The sequence below is a fragment of the Ursus americanus genome, chromosome 6 (assembly GCF_024610735.1).
Source record: "Ursus americanus isolate L20-20 chromosome 6, mUrsAme1.1.p, whole genome shotgun sequence".
In the NCBI taxonomy this organism is placed as follows: domain Eukaryota; kingdom Metazoa; phylum Chordata; class Mammalia; order Carnivora; family Ursidae; genus Ursus; species Ursus americanus.
The window spans coordinates 27,997,798-28,013,637 of NC_142132.1; the positions used below are offsets into that span (position 1 = coordinate 27,997,798).

Below are 15,840 nucleotides of genomic sequence, written 5' to 3' on the forward strand. Positions count from 1 at the left end.
GGTGCAGATGCCCCTTTGGATCACTATGTTTTTATCCTTTGGGTAAATACCTAGTATGGCAATTGCTTGATCATAGGTTAGTTTTATTTTTTACTTTTTGGGGAACCTCCATACTGTTTTCCAGAGTGGCCACACCAGCTTGCATTCCCCCCAGCAGTGTAAGAGGGTTCCCCTTTCTCCGCATTCTTACCTGACTTGTTAATTTTAGCCATTCTGACCCATGTGAGGTGGTATCTCATTATAGTTTTGGTTTGTATTTCCCTGATGCCGAGTGAGGTTGAACATTTTTTTCATGTGTCTGTTGGCCATTTGAATGTCGTCTTTGGAGAAATGTCCGTTCAGGTCTTCTGCCCATTTCTTAACTGGATTATTTGGTCTTTTGGGTGTTGAGTTAGATTGGATTGTTTCTCTTTTTGCTACTTCATTATTAGTGTATAGAAATGCAATGGATTTCTGTATATTGATTTTTTTATCCTTCAACCTTTCTGAATTCATTTATCAGTTGTAGTACGTGTGTGTGTGTGTGCGTGCACGCGTGTATGCGTGTGTGTGAAGTCTTTAGGATTTTCTATATGTAGTATCATGCCATCTGCAAGTAATGAAAGTTTTCGTTCTTCCTTACCGATTTGGATGCCTTTTACTTCTTTTCGTGGTCTGATCGCTGTGGCTAGGACTTCCAGGACTGTGTTGAATAAAAGTGGTGAGAGTAGACATACTTGTCTTATTCCTGACCTTAGAGGGAAAGCTCTCAGTTTTTCCCTCCTGAGTATGTTTGCTGTGGGTTGTTCATATATTGCCCTTATTATGTTGAAGTATTTCCTCTAAACCTACTTTGTTGGGGTTTTTTTATCATGAATGGATGTCGTACCTTGCCAAGTGCTTTTTCTGCATCTATTAAAATGATCCTATGGTCTTTATCCTTTGTTGATGTGATGTATCACATTGATTTGTGAATATTGGACCACCGTTGTATCCTGGGAATAAAGACCACTTGATCATGATGAACAATTTTTTCAATATATTGTTGGATTCTGTTTGCTAACATTCTGTTCAGAATTTTTGCATCTATGTTCGTCAGAGATACTGGCCTATAGCTCTCTTTTTGTAGTATCTTTATCTGGTTTTGGTATCAGGGTAATGCTGGCCTCATAGAATGAATTTGGAAGCTTTCCTTCCTCTTCTGTTTTTTGGAATAGTTTGAGAAGGATAGGTATTAACTCTTTTTTTAAATGTTTGGTAGAATTCACTTGTGAAACCATCTGGTCCTGGACTTTTGTTTGTCGGAGTTGGTTTTTTTTTTTTTTTTTTTTTTTATTACTGACTCAATTTCATTGCTGGTAGTCGGTCTGTTCATATTTTCTCTCTTTCCTTATTCAATTTTGGGAGGTCATATGTTTCTAGGAATTTATCCTACTCTTCTAGGTTGTTTAATTTGCTGACAATTTTTCATAATATTCTCTTATAATCCTTTGTATTTCTGTGGTGGTGGTTCTCTTTCATTTCTGATTTTGAGGGTTTTTTTTTTTTTTAATGAGTCTGGCTAAAGGTTTATCAGTTTTTTGATCCTGGGCCTTTGTTTTATTTTCACTTGTCTCCATGTATTGTATTTCCTCGTTGATTTCTTGGTTGGCCCATTCATTGTTTAGTAGCATGTGATTGAACTTCATGTATCTGTGCTCTCTCCAGATTTTTGTGGTTGATTTCTAGTTTCATAGTGTTGTGGTCAGAAAAGAAGTGCAGTATGACTTTGATCTGTTTGAATTTGTTGACACTTGTTTTATGGCCTAATATGTGATTCTGTTTTTGGAAAATGTTCCATGTGCCCTTGAGAAGAATGTACATTTTGATGTTTTAGGATGGAATGTTCTCAATGTATCTGTTAAATCCATCTGGTCCTATGTGTCATTCAAAGCCATTATTTCCTTGTTGGTTTTCTGTTTGGGTGATCTGTCCACTTATGCAAGTGGGGTGGTCAAGTCCCCTACTATTAATGTACTACTTTTTTTTTTTACTGCTCTGTTTGCTCCCATGGATGCATAACTATTTACAATTGTTATATCTTCTTGTTGGATTGTTCCCTTTGTTTTAAAATCTATTTAGTCTGACGTAAGTATTGCTACCCCAAATTTCTTTTCATATCCATTTGCATGATAAGTGCTTCTCCATCCCTTCACTTTCAATCTGCATGTGTCTTTAGGTCTGAAATGAGTCTCTTGTAGACAGCGTATAGATGGGTCTTGTTTTTTTATCCATTCTGTCATGCTAGGTCTTTTGATTGGAGCATTTTGTCCATTTACATTCAAGTAATTACTGATAGGTATGTATTGCCATTTTGTTACTTGCTTTATGGTTGTTTTTGTAGTTCTTTTCTGTGTCTTCCTTCTCTTCCTGTCTTAAGGTTTGGTGGCTTTAATGACAGATTCTTTCTCTTTATTTTTTGCATCTGTATTACTGGTTTTTGATTCGTGGTTACCGTTAGGTGTATATAACCTATATATATCGCAGTCTATATCACGTTGATGGTCACCTAAGTTTGAACCCACTCTTTACTCCTCTTGTCCCCACATTTTAGGTATATGGTGTCATACTTTACATCTTTACTTTGTAACTTCTTTGATTTGTATAGATATACTTAATTTTACTGCTTTTGTGTTCCCTACTTTTCTTATTCCTACTTATTGTCTTTCCTTTCTACTCAGAGTCCCCTTAATATTTCTTGGAGGGCTGGTTGAGGGGTGATGAATTCCTTTGTTTGGGAAACTCTTTCTCTCCTATTCTGAAGGATAGCCTTGCTGGATAGAGTATTCTTGTTTGCAGGGTTTTCTTTCAGTATTTGCATATATCCTGCCCCTCCCTTGTGACCTGGAAAGCTTGTGCTGAAAAATCAGCGGAGTCTTATGGGATTTCCCTTGTATGTAACAGTTTTCTCTTGCTGCTTTTAAAATTCTCTAGCACTACTTTTTGCCGTTTTAATTACTATGGGACTTGGTGTGGACCTCCTTGGGTTGATTTTGATTTGGGGGCTCTCTGTGCCTCCTGGATCTGGATTTGTTCCCGTCTCCAGATCCAGCAAGTTTTCGGCTATTATCTCTTCAAATTTTCTCTCTCTTATTCTGGGATCCCTATAAGGTGATTGGTATCATACTTCATGGTGTCACTGAGTTCCCTTAGTTTATTAAATCTTCAAAAAAACCAGTTTAGGTTTACTGTCTATGTGGAAGACTCCACACTTACAGCTAAATACGGTCTCTGCTCACTAAGTTGTAGCCATTTAAAGATTTAAATGTCAATGTCTATACAACAGTGTTTGCTAATTTTTTTTAGTAAAGTCATGATCAGTGTGCATTTGTGATTAAATGTGTCCTCATCCTATGACCTAAATGGAACAAATTTCTTCAGAAAGTATTTCAAAAGGCACTTATACAAAACTAGGCTGCTAAAAATTGAGGTTTGATTGGTATGTTTATTCTTCCTGTTTGTGCCAATGTATCCGTGCGAAGTTACTTTTCTTTCCCTATTGCTGCACTTAGCACACATTTTCCCCATTGTGTTTAAGATTTTTTGAACACTGGAAAAAATGTGAGTACTTGCTATATGCTAGCCACTGGAGATACAAAAAATAAGAAACTGTTCTCGTTTTCAAGAGGCTCACTCACAGCTTAGTGAGGGAGACCCAAACAGAAAATTATCTGACAAAGTGATATAATAAGTTAGCCGGGGAGTATTTTTAGTTGTAAATAACAGTCCCCAATTCTGGTAAACTTAAGCAGAAAGGAAGCTTTCAAATGATAGCAGGTAGCTCTCACTGACTCTCTGGGAGAAAGCCCGATGTGAGTCTTTGAAGCTCAATATCATGCAATATCCCTGGCTCTGGTGCTAGAAACCCCACCAGTGGAGAATAGCTGTGACTGTCACAGCTGCTATCACCAGATGTCCCTGCCTCTGTGTCCCCAGCATCTGAATCAAAATCTGCTGCTGGTGTATCTGATTAATGGAAAAACTTTTATAGGCAGAAGGGAATGAGACAAGGAAGTTATATTAGCAATAAGCAGCTTGGTTGTGGTAAGGTCACCTTCCTTTACAGGACACAGGGGTCTGCCAGGAGATCACCTCAGTAGTGTTGACCATGGAATTCCAGATTGACTGGTTTAAGATTCCATTCCTGGGAAAGGCTGAAACTATAAAACCGGTATTCTCACTTTGGTGGCATGAGGCTTAGCATAAGTGACCCCATTTTGGGCTTGTTGTCTCTCTAACAGGAATTAGAAGAAATGTGATTGGACCTGATGTTAGGGGGCTCTGTTATATCATACTCAGGATTTTAACTTTACTCTGGATTGCCACTAAATGAAGGGTTTAAACAGAAGAGTAACCTGGTCAGTTTTGCATATTTGATCACTCCAATAGCCATGAATAGATATATTTAAGAAAAACACAGGATGGAGGGATACCTATGCCCTTAGATGTTGTGAGAACCTGAATTGTAGCAAAAGGGTTGGGAGTAAGGAAAACCAGAAGGGCGTGGTGGTCAGTGTGATCTAAGAAGAAAAGTTAAGAGTGATGCCCAGGGTTTTCATTTTGTAGGACTGAGTAGACAATGTGTCACTGGAGGTAGGAAGTAAAGGAAAAATCTTTTGAGTGGAGGGAGTAGAAAGGTCTGTCAAAGTAGAGGGAGTTGAGTGTCAGCTGCCTGAAGGATCCAGGTGAGAGTAACTGCAGGCAGTTGAATATATGAATGTCAAAACTGGATGAGAGGAAGGGGCTAGAAATGAGAATCATAGAGAAACTGGAAGGTCAAGGACAAAAACATAAGAATATCCTAGTGCTTCAAGGGCAAGTGAAAGAAGGGGACCTTCAGGAAGGAAAGTAGGAAAGAGCAATCATAAGTGGCCCAGAGTAGGGATTCAGTTACCCAGGGTCTGGGCCAACAAGGTTTGAAATGGGAGGAGTCATCATCACCAAAGTTTTAGACCCAGGCTGGTTCTGGTTTCTACCACCGTCACTGGATGTCTTAGTCATCACTTCTGAGAAAATAATGACCTTCATTTATTTGCATCAGCAGGAGTAAGTAGGTCAATAATCCTCTGCCATTGAAGGAAAAATCATTGGCCCAAATCAGCAAATTGGTTTCTGGTCCTGGCTCTGCCAGAAACACCCATGTTTTGTTTTGTTTTTTTTAATGATTTTTTATTATATTATGTTAGTCACCATACAGTACATCCCCAGTTTCCGATGTAAGGCTCGATGATTCATTAGTTGCATATAACACCCAGTGCACCATGCAATACGTGCCCTCCTTACTACCCATCACCAGCCTATCCCATTCCCCCATCCCCCTCCCCTCTGAGGCCCTCAGTTTGTTTCTCATAGTCCATAGTCTCTCATGTTTCATTCGCCCTTCTGATTACCCCCCCTTTCTTTATCCCTTTCTTCCCGTACCGATCTTCCTAGTTCTTATGTTCCATAGATGAGAGAAATCATATGTTAGTCGTCTTTCTCTGCTTGACTTATTTCACTTAGCATTATCTCCTCCAGTGCCGTCCATGTTGCAGCAAATGTTGAGAACTCACTCGTTCTTTCTGATAGCTGAGTAATATTCCATTGTATATATGGACCACAACTTCTTAATCCAGTCATCTGTTGAAGGGCATCTCGGCTCCTTCCACGATTTAGCTATTGTGGACATCGCTGCTATGAACATTGGGGTGCATATGGCCCTTCTCTTCACTACGTCTGTATCTTTGGGGTAAACAAACACCTAGTAGTGCAATGGCTGGGTCATAGGGTAGCTCAATTTTTAACTTTTTAAGGGACCTCCACACTGTTTTCCAGAGTGGCTGTACCAACTTGCATTCCCACCAACAATATAGCAGGGATCCCCTTTCTCCACATCCTCTCCAACAATTGTTGAGAAACACCCATGTTTTGACTTTGGATGTTCTAACCTTTCTCAGGCATGTGCTTATCTGAAAAATAAGAGACTTTAACCTGATAATCTCTAAGGGTTCTATCAGGTTAGTCAGGAGACAGAAACCATACATTATTTTAATAGAACCAGATGAAGAATTAAGCAGGCACTGAAGAACGGGCCGAAGGAAAGTAAGCTAGCATCTACCAGAAGCAGCTGCCACCATGAAGGCTGTGAGAACAGAGCGAGAGAGGTCTGCGTGCCAACCAAACACAGGAGGTGCCCCCCAGAGCCGACTCCCAGACCGCTGAGCAGGTGTGCTGCCCGTGTCTCTGAGGAGCATGACGACACTGGTTCCAGGAGTGCAGGACAGACTGAACTCTGTGCTGCTGCCTGGAGGACCCGCCACCGCAGCCGGCGCTGCTAGGGTGATGCTGATGGGAACAGAGCAAAGAGGAAAAATCCCTTCCTCATCCAGCCTTGCCGCTGTGACACTCTTCCTACAGGAAGTTTCCGTCACCGCGCATCTCACTCGACAGCAAAAATGAATAAATGAAAATATAATTTCATCACTGAAATGGAAGTAAAGCATATACTAAACCCAAAGTAATGTGACACAGAAAACCCTGGAAGATAAGAAGGGTTAAAGCTTAGGGTGACGTCTGAAACCTGGAGACTTTGACCTTTGTTGACAATACAGGATGCCAAGGCAAGAGATAAAGCCCACGCCTGTCAAGATAGAGGATAACGGGAGGCCCTCTGATAAGCCTGGACCCAGAAGCTACCCACCTTTATCTGCAGTGTACAGGTAAGCCCGGGATAAACCCCACCCTGCAGAAGGAGGCAACAAGGCTACGTGTCTATCTCCAACGTGGCACTAGGTCAAGGGGTGGAATCTCCCTTAGAATTTGTGAACCACAAGTTGGTTCTTGTGCCAGATTATGGTCTGAAGTCATACTAACTATATGGTTGGAAACCCCTAGTGGAGAATTTAATTCAAATTGGTACTGGGTAATGACCCCAAGGGACAGGCAAAAGCTTTCCCAGGAGAACTCAGATTCAACTCAGCTTTCAAAGAATGCCCACAGATAAAATGCTAAGGAGAGTGAGCAGCTTGCAGTCAAAATTCACAAGGCACACAAGGAAATAAAGCACCATGAATAAGAACCAGCGGAAACCTCAGTAGTTCCCAGGGAAACATAAAACCTCAACGAGATGCCAGTTCATACTCATCAGATTGACAAGAAGTGTATTAAATTGGCATTACCTAGTGTATGCAAGCGCATACCTCCATTCCTACGTTATATCCTAAAGAAACTCTTACACGTGTATCTCAGGAGTAATACACCAGAATGTTCCTAGCAGTGTTGTTCATACTGGAGAAGAACACCTAGAAATAACCCGACGAGCGACATGACAACGGATGCACTGGGCGCGTTCACGCGTTGCCGTGCTGCGGAGGGAGGGGGAGCCAGCCTCACTTTGCGCATCAACGTGGCTGCATCTCAAGAATAATACTGAACAAAAGCCACAGAATACATCAGGTAGGAGTCAGGTCGTTTACATAAATTAAAAAAGATACACCTCGTTTAAGGGTACATACCTAGTAAAACTACGGTAAAAAGCAAGAGGCTAGGATTATCACAAAATTCAGGATGGTCGTTATCTCTGGGGAGGTAAGTAGGAAGGCGGTATAATCAGAGTGGGATCATCAAACCAGGGTTGGGGGGGTCTACTGTAACTGGATATAATATCCTTCTTTAAAGTGTACATTTTACACACTTCTGTGTAATCTCTCTCACAAAAAGGAATGATCCTTATAGTCCTTTCCAACCCATGGAACCTACTGTCAGAATGATGTGCTGTTCACATTTTCAATGCCAGCTTCTTTGGCCATCAGATAGAAGGGGCCCGAACTTCTCAGCAGTTCCTGAGGGCTGCCATACTCTACAATCTTCCCATTGTCTAGGACCATTATCCTGAAACAAAGGAGAAAGAAAGGTCTCAGCAGCGTCTTGAATCCTGGCATTTGTAAGAACAACCAGGACTAAGTCGTGGTATAGTCATTCACCAAAGGCTACAGAGCAGTGGGAATGACGGACTGCAGCCGTCTGCATTCACATGGGTGGGTCCCACGTCTAACGCCCAAGAATCAAGTAGTAGAGTATATACAGTGTAAGTCCACTTACGTAAGCTTTTTAAAGAGATACACTGTTTAAGGGAGCCGACTGTCTCCAAACAGGTTCCAAGACTACGACATTACCCCCACTTTTAATGTACTATGTCAGATTTGGAAGAAGCAGAAAGCTTCTAGTCATTGTTTGGGGCAGCTGCTGAGACCCAGTGTAGTGGAGATCTGTGGTTATTATCCGCCTCCCTGGCTTGGGCCTCCACATCCCCACACTCAGTCATCATATACAATTGCCCATTTTGCCCTCAAGTCCGTTCCCTTAACTCCGTTGGCTTTCATTAGCTTGGTGTATGATTTTGGACAAATTACTCGAACTCTCGGTTTCCTCATCAGGAGAATGATGGTGGTTAGACCTTCGACTGTAGGATATCTTACGACTAACACTATGACTTGTTCAAGGGCTCAGGCGTGTGTCAGGCTCTGAGGCCACACTCACTTGTCGCTGTCCATGATGGTGTGCAGTCTGTGAGCAATGGTGATGGTGGTGCAGTGGGAGAACTCCTCCTGGATGGTCGTCTGGATGAGGTGATCGGTCTCCAGATCCACGGCGGCAGTGGCCTCGTCCATGATCAGAATCTTGGATTTCCGAAGCAGAGCCCGGGCCAGGCACAGCAACTGCCTCTGCCCGATGCTGCAGGTGTGGAACAAAGCGAACCTTAGCCCCTAGAGACAAGGCCTGACGTGGCGGGGTGTGGGCACCCATGCACCTGCACTGCCCATGTTCCAGAGCCGACTCCTCACAGAAGAGGCTAACACGATGTTTTCCAAACTCTCTCCTACCGCAGGTGCTTAATTTTAAAATTCATATTTCTGGGCCCTACTCTTCTCAAGCGGAATGGGGAGGAGCCTAGGGACATGTATTTTAACAAGCACCCCAGGCAGTTTCCGTGTGTAATGAGTCTGGAAAACCCGAGCCTGGGAACGGTTCTTTGCCTCCCCAGGTGATATCCCAGCACATCGGCAATTCCAAAATAAGACAGGACGCCACCAAGTTCACCGCAGCCATGTTTGACCTGACACTATTGACATAGGGTGACATTGCATCAGAACGCCCCGGTGGCGTTTCTTAGTGGCCTTAGCAAACCCGTTCATTATCTTAATGTGTAATTCTAGTCTCAAGGCTAATTATTTGTTCAAGGCCTTCTGCCTTGATAGAGACGTAGCTATCTAATGACATGATGTCTTGGTGTGAGATGCAATGTATGTGGAATTCGAATATGCTTGTAAAATGCAAATCGCTTTAATTTGCTAAAAGCCAGTAATGAAGGCTGGACCTCTTACTTACATACAGAAGCTTTGGGAAATGATGTGGAGGAAATATTCAGGAATTCGCTAATTGCTCTTTCCTGCTGTGGCCATTAGGGAACTTATTAAACAGAGGGTGGCTAGACTAAAGTTCTGTAATTCTCCGTAAGAAAATGTCTGCAGGAGATGAGAAGTCACCCAAGACGAACTTCCAGTTTCCCTCCGCAGTGTCAGAACAGAGACGCGGCAAGAGCGGGTCAGCGGTACCGCACCCTGCCTGGCCCTGCCGGGCTTGCCAGAGCAGGCCGGGGCCGCCAGGCTGGCCTTCAGCTGCCGTCTCTCTCCACCTGACCACGTCCCGTCACTCACCAGAGAAATGGAAGCTTCAACACCTCCAACCCAGCTCTGAAATCAGGGCCCTGGTCATGCCATTTAGGTGTCCCCCAGCATGGACAGAGAAAGATGGGAGGATCTGTTCTCGCAAACCAGACGTGTCAAGGCCCCCGTGTCACATCCTGCCAGAGGGGCCCACACAGCCCCTCACAGCTGCGTATCCATTATACGACATTCTTTTGTACACGATCAATACATATTTGTGGACTGAAGGGTCTTTTCCATCGGCCTAAAGACCCGCTTACATCCTGCTGGTTCCTAGATCTGTTGCTGCCCGAAAACAAATAGGATGGATTCTATACCCAGGCTACACACTGAAGTCACCTGGGCCCCTGATTCAGTGGCTCTGGGGGTACCGCTTGGGCACTGGGATTTTTAAAAGTTTCCTCAAGTGATTCTAGTGTGGAGCCTAGCTGAGAATCAGTGCTCCAGGTAGCGCTTCTCCATGTAATGGACCACACGTCACCTGGGAAGCTTGCTAACGTGTGGTTTCTGATGAGTGGGCCTCGAGTCAGCGTCTGCATTTGTAACAAGCCCCCAAGGGAAGCCAGAGCTACGGGGCCTCCCTTCTGTTCTGAGCTTCCGCAGCTCATGGTCCATGCCCTGCCTACCGCTCCGCAGGACTGGAATAATCCTAGGGTACCACGGACGGCCTAGCACCGCGAACAAAGGGGTGCTTCCCCCACCTCCTCCCACTGCCTGTGGGGGATTGGGTTATGAAACATTACCTAAGGTTGTCACCAGCCTCTGTCACTTCGTGAGACAACCCAAGTTGCAGGCCAGACACAAAGGATTTGAGGTGAGCCAGCTCCAGGGCCTTCCAAATCTCCTCATCTGAGTGGTTGTTAAAAGGGTCTAGGTTCATCCTCAGGGTTCCAGAGAACAGGATGGGATCCTGCAAGTCGAGAGAGGAGGGGGCTATTGAGGCTCATGACAAAAAAGGGTCTAGCAGTTTTTTTTGTGGCCAGGAGAAGGCAGAGTGGACTGGCCTGAGATGCAAAGCTGGTTAGTGGTCAAGCTTTTGCAAAGTTTCCTCACTGAAGACCAGAGGGGCTGCCACAGAATTAAGAGGGGTTCTTGGTTTTTTCATTTTGAGATTCATGTATGGATTTCCAAGTTTGCCTGAGCATATCTTAAGAAGGTAAGAGGAATGTTCCACACCCTCAAATGAAAACTCAGGGTATGGAAGTGACGGGATCGGGGTGGGCGGGGGAAGAGATAGTACAGTCATGGAAGACTTCACTAGGCTTTTGAAGAAGCTGCAGAAAAGATTACCTCAAACTGAGGGAACACCAGACAAACCAAAACCACCCCCAGAGCCTTGGCTACAGAATAGAGGAGGACTGGTTCTAATAAGGCTCCACATAGTGCACCCCTCCCGACCCCCCCCCCTCCAAGCCAAGAAGCCTCCAAGGCAGACCTTATTTGGTAGGGTCCAGAGAGGAAGCCAAAGGGAAGCCTTTTTTGCTGATGCATTAAGCGTTCCACTTGCTGACAAAAACCTGCAGCAAATTCCCTCCGCTATCTTTTAACCATATCAAATGGGGAGTATAAAGCTTAATGGTTTCAAGCTTCAGCGGCAAAACTGCTAATGTTGATTGTAACGGTCTTGCGAACCCAGGATGGGCTATAGAAATGCTAAATAATCATCTGCTCTATTTGACTTCTGTTGTGTTGCTGCCACCTCGTGGTTAGATGCTGGCAGTCACACGAGCATATCCCCACAAAATGCCAAAGCTGTTTTTGTGAGTTCTGGAAAGGATGTCTTAGGGAACTGGCTTAGGTGTCCTGGGTAGACTGCAGAAATGACACTGCTAAGTGAATACACACCAAGAAGGAGATGCATATGTTTACAGAAAAAGCTGTTCCCTGTTGCATGTACAGAATAAGTCATAGAGCTCACCTGGGGGATGATTGTTAGTTTCTCCCGGAGGTCATGGAGCCCAATGGAAGCAATATCTACTCCATCGATGATGATCTGGCCACCTGCAGCCTCCAGGATTCTGAAGAGGGCATTTGTCAAGGAGGACTTCCCAGCTCCTGTCCTGCCAACCACACCAATCTGTAAATACAGTTCCTTTGCACATTAGTCCATCATGTACTTCTTTGGGGGGCAGGGGGATTTAGCCTGGGGCATTCGTAATCCCAGGTGGAAAGAGGCAGTGACTGACTACTTCATCTCTAAGATGTTCAACTGATTTTGGTTTTGGTGAGAAAAAAAGTACCCAGATGTCAGAAAATGCCTTCTCATTTTACCTTCTCAGTTGTTGGTTGCTGAGAACTACAATGACCTTTGGAAACGGACACATCAGCAGCTATTATAACTATGACTGGACATTATAGGTTTTTAAAAACAATCTTTGTTTAGAAGTGAGGAAAAGGGAAGGATCAGGCCTCATAGCAGTTGAGAACCTCATCAGCAGGACCTCAGCATCCTTACCCAGACTTCCCCCCACCCCACATTTCTACATTCTTACATCAGACCCCAAGTCCTCAGAGAACAGGAACACCACAGGAAGGTGTAGGACTTTGTAGACCAGAGAACTAAGTCATTCTCTCTGCAGGGACCACCTCCACATGGCTGTTCTCACCAGTTCCTTCCCCTCTACATGTCATGGCCCTTACAGGAAGTGAGCCCCCATCAGCCAGAGGTGGCGGCATCTTGTGAGAACACAAGAAAGAAACCCTTCCAACCCAGTAAGTCTGTTTGATCCCTTGTTGATATCCTGCCCTCTGGTGGTGGCACTGTGTCCCTGCACCTTCCCAGGGCAGAAGAGGTGCCCTGAGCCTCTGATTCTCTCCCAATGATGAAAGCAGAGGCCAGCTGCTTTCCACCCCTATATCCAACTGTGTTCTGATCATAAGGACTCACATTCAGGCCTTTCTTCAGCTGCACTTACCTTCTCCATGCTCCTAATGTCACAAGTGATCCCTCTCAGGACAAGATCCAGCTCCGGCCGATACCGCACTTGGTAGTTGTTAAAATGGATCTCCCCTTTGCTGGGCCAACCTGCGGGAGGTCTCTCATCAGTTACCCAGGGTGCCTGGCAGAGACAGGAAAAGAAGTGCTTTACATGGTGGCAACTCACTGAAAAGTCCCTACAGGACTCATGTCCCAGATTAGAAGGATAGCAGTGTCCTAGCCACCTGTGGGCATCTGCACTGACTAGAATGAATTAGACTAGTACTTCCAGAAGGCCCCTACCCTATTCAATGAAAGAAACTCTGTTCCACGATGCTGCTCTGCGGACTTCCAGAATGAAGACACCTTTAACTTGGTGCATTCCAAGACCTGACCTCCCCCTAAACCATTTTCTATTCTAAGTTTCAAGAAACTGGGTTGAGTTAGAGCAAGGAAAACTTTAGGAGAACCGTTATGACTCCATGTGAAATTGCTAGACAGAGCAAAGATGCTCTATTGAAGGAAACATTTTTCTTTTGCCTTGTCCCCAGGTTCTTCTAATTCCTCCTTACCTCGTTTTCCACTTTTATGTACTCATTTATTCTTTCAACAGCCACAATGTTGGTCTCTATTTCTGACGTCATCCTCACTAGCCAGTTCAGGGTCTGTGTGATCTGCAGAAAAACCAGAAGACTAAAGATCATCCCAGGCTCAGAAACCAACTCAATTGTCAAACCGCAAGGTCAGTCCAGTGCCTACTCTGTACCTAAAAGTACGCTGAGCTCTTCGAGAGAGCAAGGAAAAGTGTTAGTGACAATACTCACCTCCTTGGGGGAGGCAATGAGACCAGTGTGGTCTGGAAGACGATTAAATGCTCAACTGTCTGGTGCTCTAATGAAAGCCAATATGAGCTTGGAGTCGCTTGGGCTAAGCTGGGGTTGGACAAGCCGGCAGTTCGTAGAGTGGGTCTAGAACTCCTAATGGAAGGAGCAGTGGGTAGCATTCTATAAATGGGGAAAGCATAAGAAAAGGCACAGGGTAGGAAAAGTCCTTCCAAAAAGCTGCTTCTCTCTGCTCTCAACAAGAACCCAACCATCAGGGTGGAGCATCTCCATGGACCCTCCTTTACCCCAGTAAACTCCTGCCTCCAAAAATACATCTAACCATCAGTGAGAGGTTGTCATAGCCTGGGCCAGTCTAGAGTCTGGGGGATCTGTGGGTTACTTAGATGCAAGCTTCCTTCACACATAGACCTAGACCAGGGAGTTTTTGTTAAGCAAACGGTGGTTAAAAAGAGGGAGAGCACAGGATGTTGGAGAGAGGAGTAACCACTTTGTGTAGGTTGAACCACATGAAATTGTCGATATTTGAATGTTTTTGTTTTCATTCAGTCTAATAGTTGTCTTTGCCCCATCTGCCCCAGGTTAATAAGCCTAAAAACGGGGTGGGGAGGATGTAGGAGCAGTGGTGCAGGGAACTGAATAACTGGTGAACAACAGAGTCCTTTCGCATGCCCCACCATGACTGCCTTGGGTCTTATTAACTCCTAATGAACATGGCACCATACAGAACTGACTGGTAGTCATGTAAACCAATATATTAGTTCCAAAAGAGATCATTGAAAGATGGCCAAATGACTCACCGAATGAGTATCATTTAGTGAACATGGACTGTGGTGCCAGCCACCATCTTGGGCACGAGGAAATGATGGCTAACCTGTATCGCCTAGTCATGCTGGGGATGCATTGTATACTTTTATCGGATTCTACGTTACCTGAATTAACTCTATTCTGTGATTTAAGAAAAACAAAAGTAGGAGAAGATAGTCAAAAGACTTTCTGTTGCTACTATATTATGGAAAAGAAACTGGGGGTGCCTGGCTGGCTCAGTTGGTGAAGCATGTGACTCTTGCTCTCGGGGTCATGCGCATTTGAGCCCCACGTTGGGCATGGAGGCTACTGTAAAAAAAAATGAAAAGAAACTCATTTATTCTCTTTTGATTAGAATCAAAGAGACAAAGAGACAGGGAACTATCAGATAAGTCATATTGAATTGCTTTCTTTTTTAAAGATTCATTTGAGACAGTGAGTGAGAGTGAGAGAGAAAGAGAGCACGTGCGCATGCACGAGAGTAGGGGGAGGGCCAGAGGGAGAGGGAGAGAGGATCCCAAGCAGACTCCACACTGAGCACCACAGACCCCGATGAGGAGCTCTATCTCATGACCCTGAAATCACAACCTGATACAAAACCAAGAGTTGGATGCTCAACCCACTGTGCCACCCAGGTGCCCCTCAAGTTGCTTTCTTAACTCCCAAGGGCAACAAAATTTTTGTCCATTTTTCCAGATGACACTGGTACCCACTTAGAAAGGGTAAGGAACATGTCCCTAGGTTACACAATAAGTAAGAGAGCCAGGGTTTGAACCTCAGTCTTCCCTAGTCCCTCCGGATCTAGAAAGGAATCAAGAACACAGACTCTGTGGTATACTCTAGACTCAATTTAAGAATAAGTGCATTAACTCCCAACTTTCAGACTCACATTAAGCGCATTGGACAGAACAAAGCCCACAGTGTCTCCACTTAGGGTATCTCTATAAATAACCATCATCAGGGATGAAAAGAAGACAATCAGGTTCCCAATCAGCTCCAGACGAATTGCAAGCCACCTGTAGGGCAAGAGAACCAGAGAGAAAGGTGTCATTGATGTTCACCACCTTACCTTAACCAGCAACCTAGGTGTTCAGGGAACATTCTGAGAGGGATTGAGTTGGTTGGGTTGTGCTCTCACAAGATGCCTCAATTTGACTATACCATATTAAATTAGATTTTGGAAAATAAATTGCATTTTAAAGGTACTAGAGAAGTTTGTTAGACTAAGGGAATCCTATGATTCAGTGTCTCCCATACTTGCCAAATCATAAGAATTGCCTGAGGTAATTGTTAAAAATACAAAATTCATGCAAGACAATTCCTGGCCTCTTCCCCAGGAGATTGATTGAGGGAGCCTAGGGTGGAGTTCAGGAATTCACGTGTGTGTGTGTGTGTGTGTGTGTGTGTGTGTGTGTGTGTGTGTGTGTTTTAAGGTAAACTCTACCCCCAGCATGGGGCTCAAACTCACAACCCCAAGATCGAGTCATGCTCTACTGACTGAGCCAGCCAGGCGCCCCAGGAATCTGTATTTTTAACAAATTTTCTCAGTGAT

At 44.3% G+C, this 15,840-nt stretch overlaps 1 protein-coding gene across 2 annotated transcripts in view; it reads right to left on the bottom strand.

The window, feature by feature from the left end:
* Positions 1-7,453: 7,453 nt before the first annotated feature.
* Positions 7,454-15,840, bottom strand: part of ABCC2 (ATP binding cassette subfamily C member 2) — a 70,808-nt gene continuing 62,421 nt past the window's right edge. For both annotated transcript variants that reach the window (XM_087862808.1, XM_045784365.2), the window contains 7 exons: positions 15,178-15,304; positions 13,212-13,313; positions 12,638-12,781; positions 11,641-11,799; positions 10,466-10,632; positions 8,536-8,730; positions 7,454-7,887 (listed from right to left, as the gene is read on the bottom strand). In XM_087862808.1, coding sequence (XP_087718934.1) covers positions 7,758-7,887; positions 8,536-8,730; positions 10,466-10,632; positions 11,641-11,799; positions 12,638-12,781; positions 13,212-13,313; positions 15,178-15,304 — 1,024 coding nt within the window. In that variant the 3' untranslated portion in view covers positions 7,454-7,757. The remainder of the gene's footprint in view (positions 7,888-8,535; positions 8,731-10,465; positions 10,633-11,640; positions 11,800-12,637; positions 12,782-13,211; positions 13,314-15,177; positions 15,305-15,840) is intronic.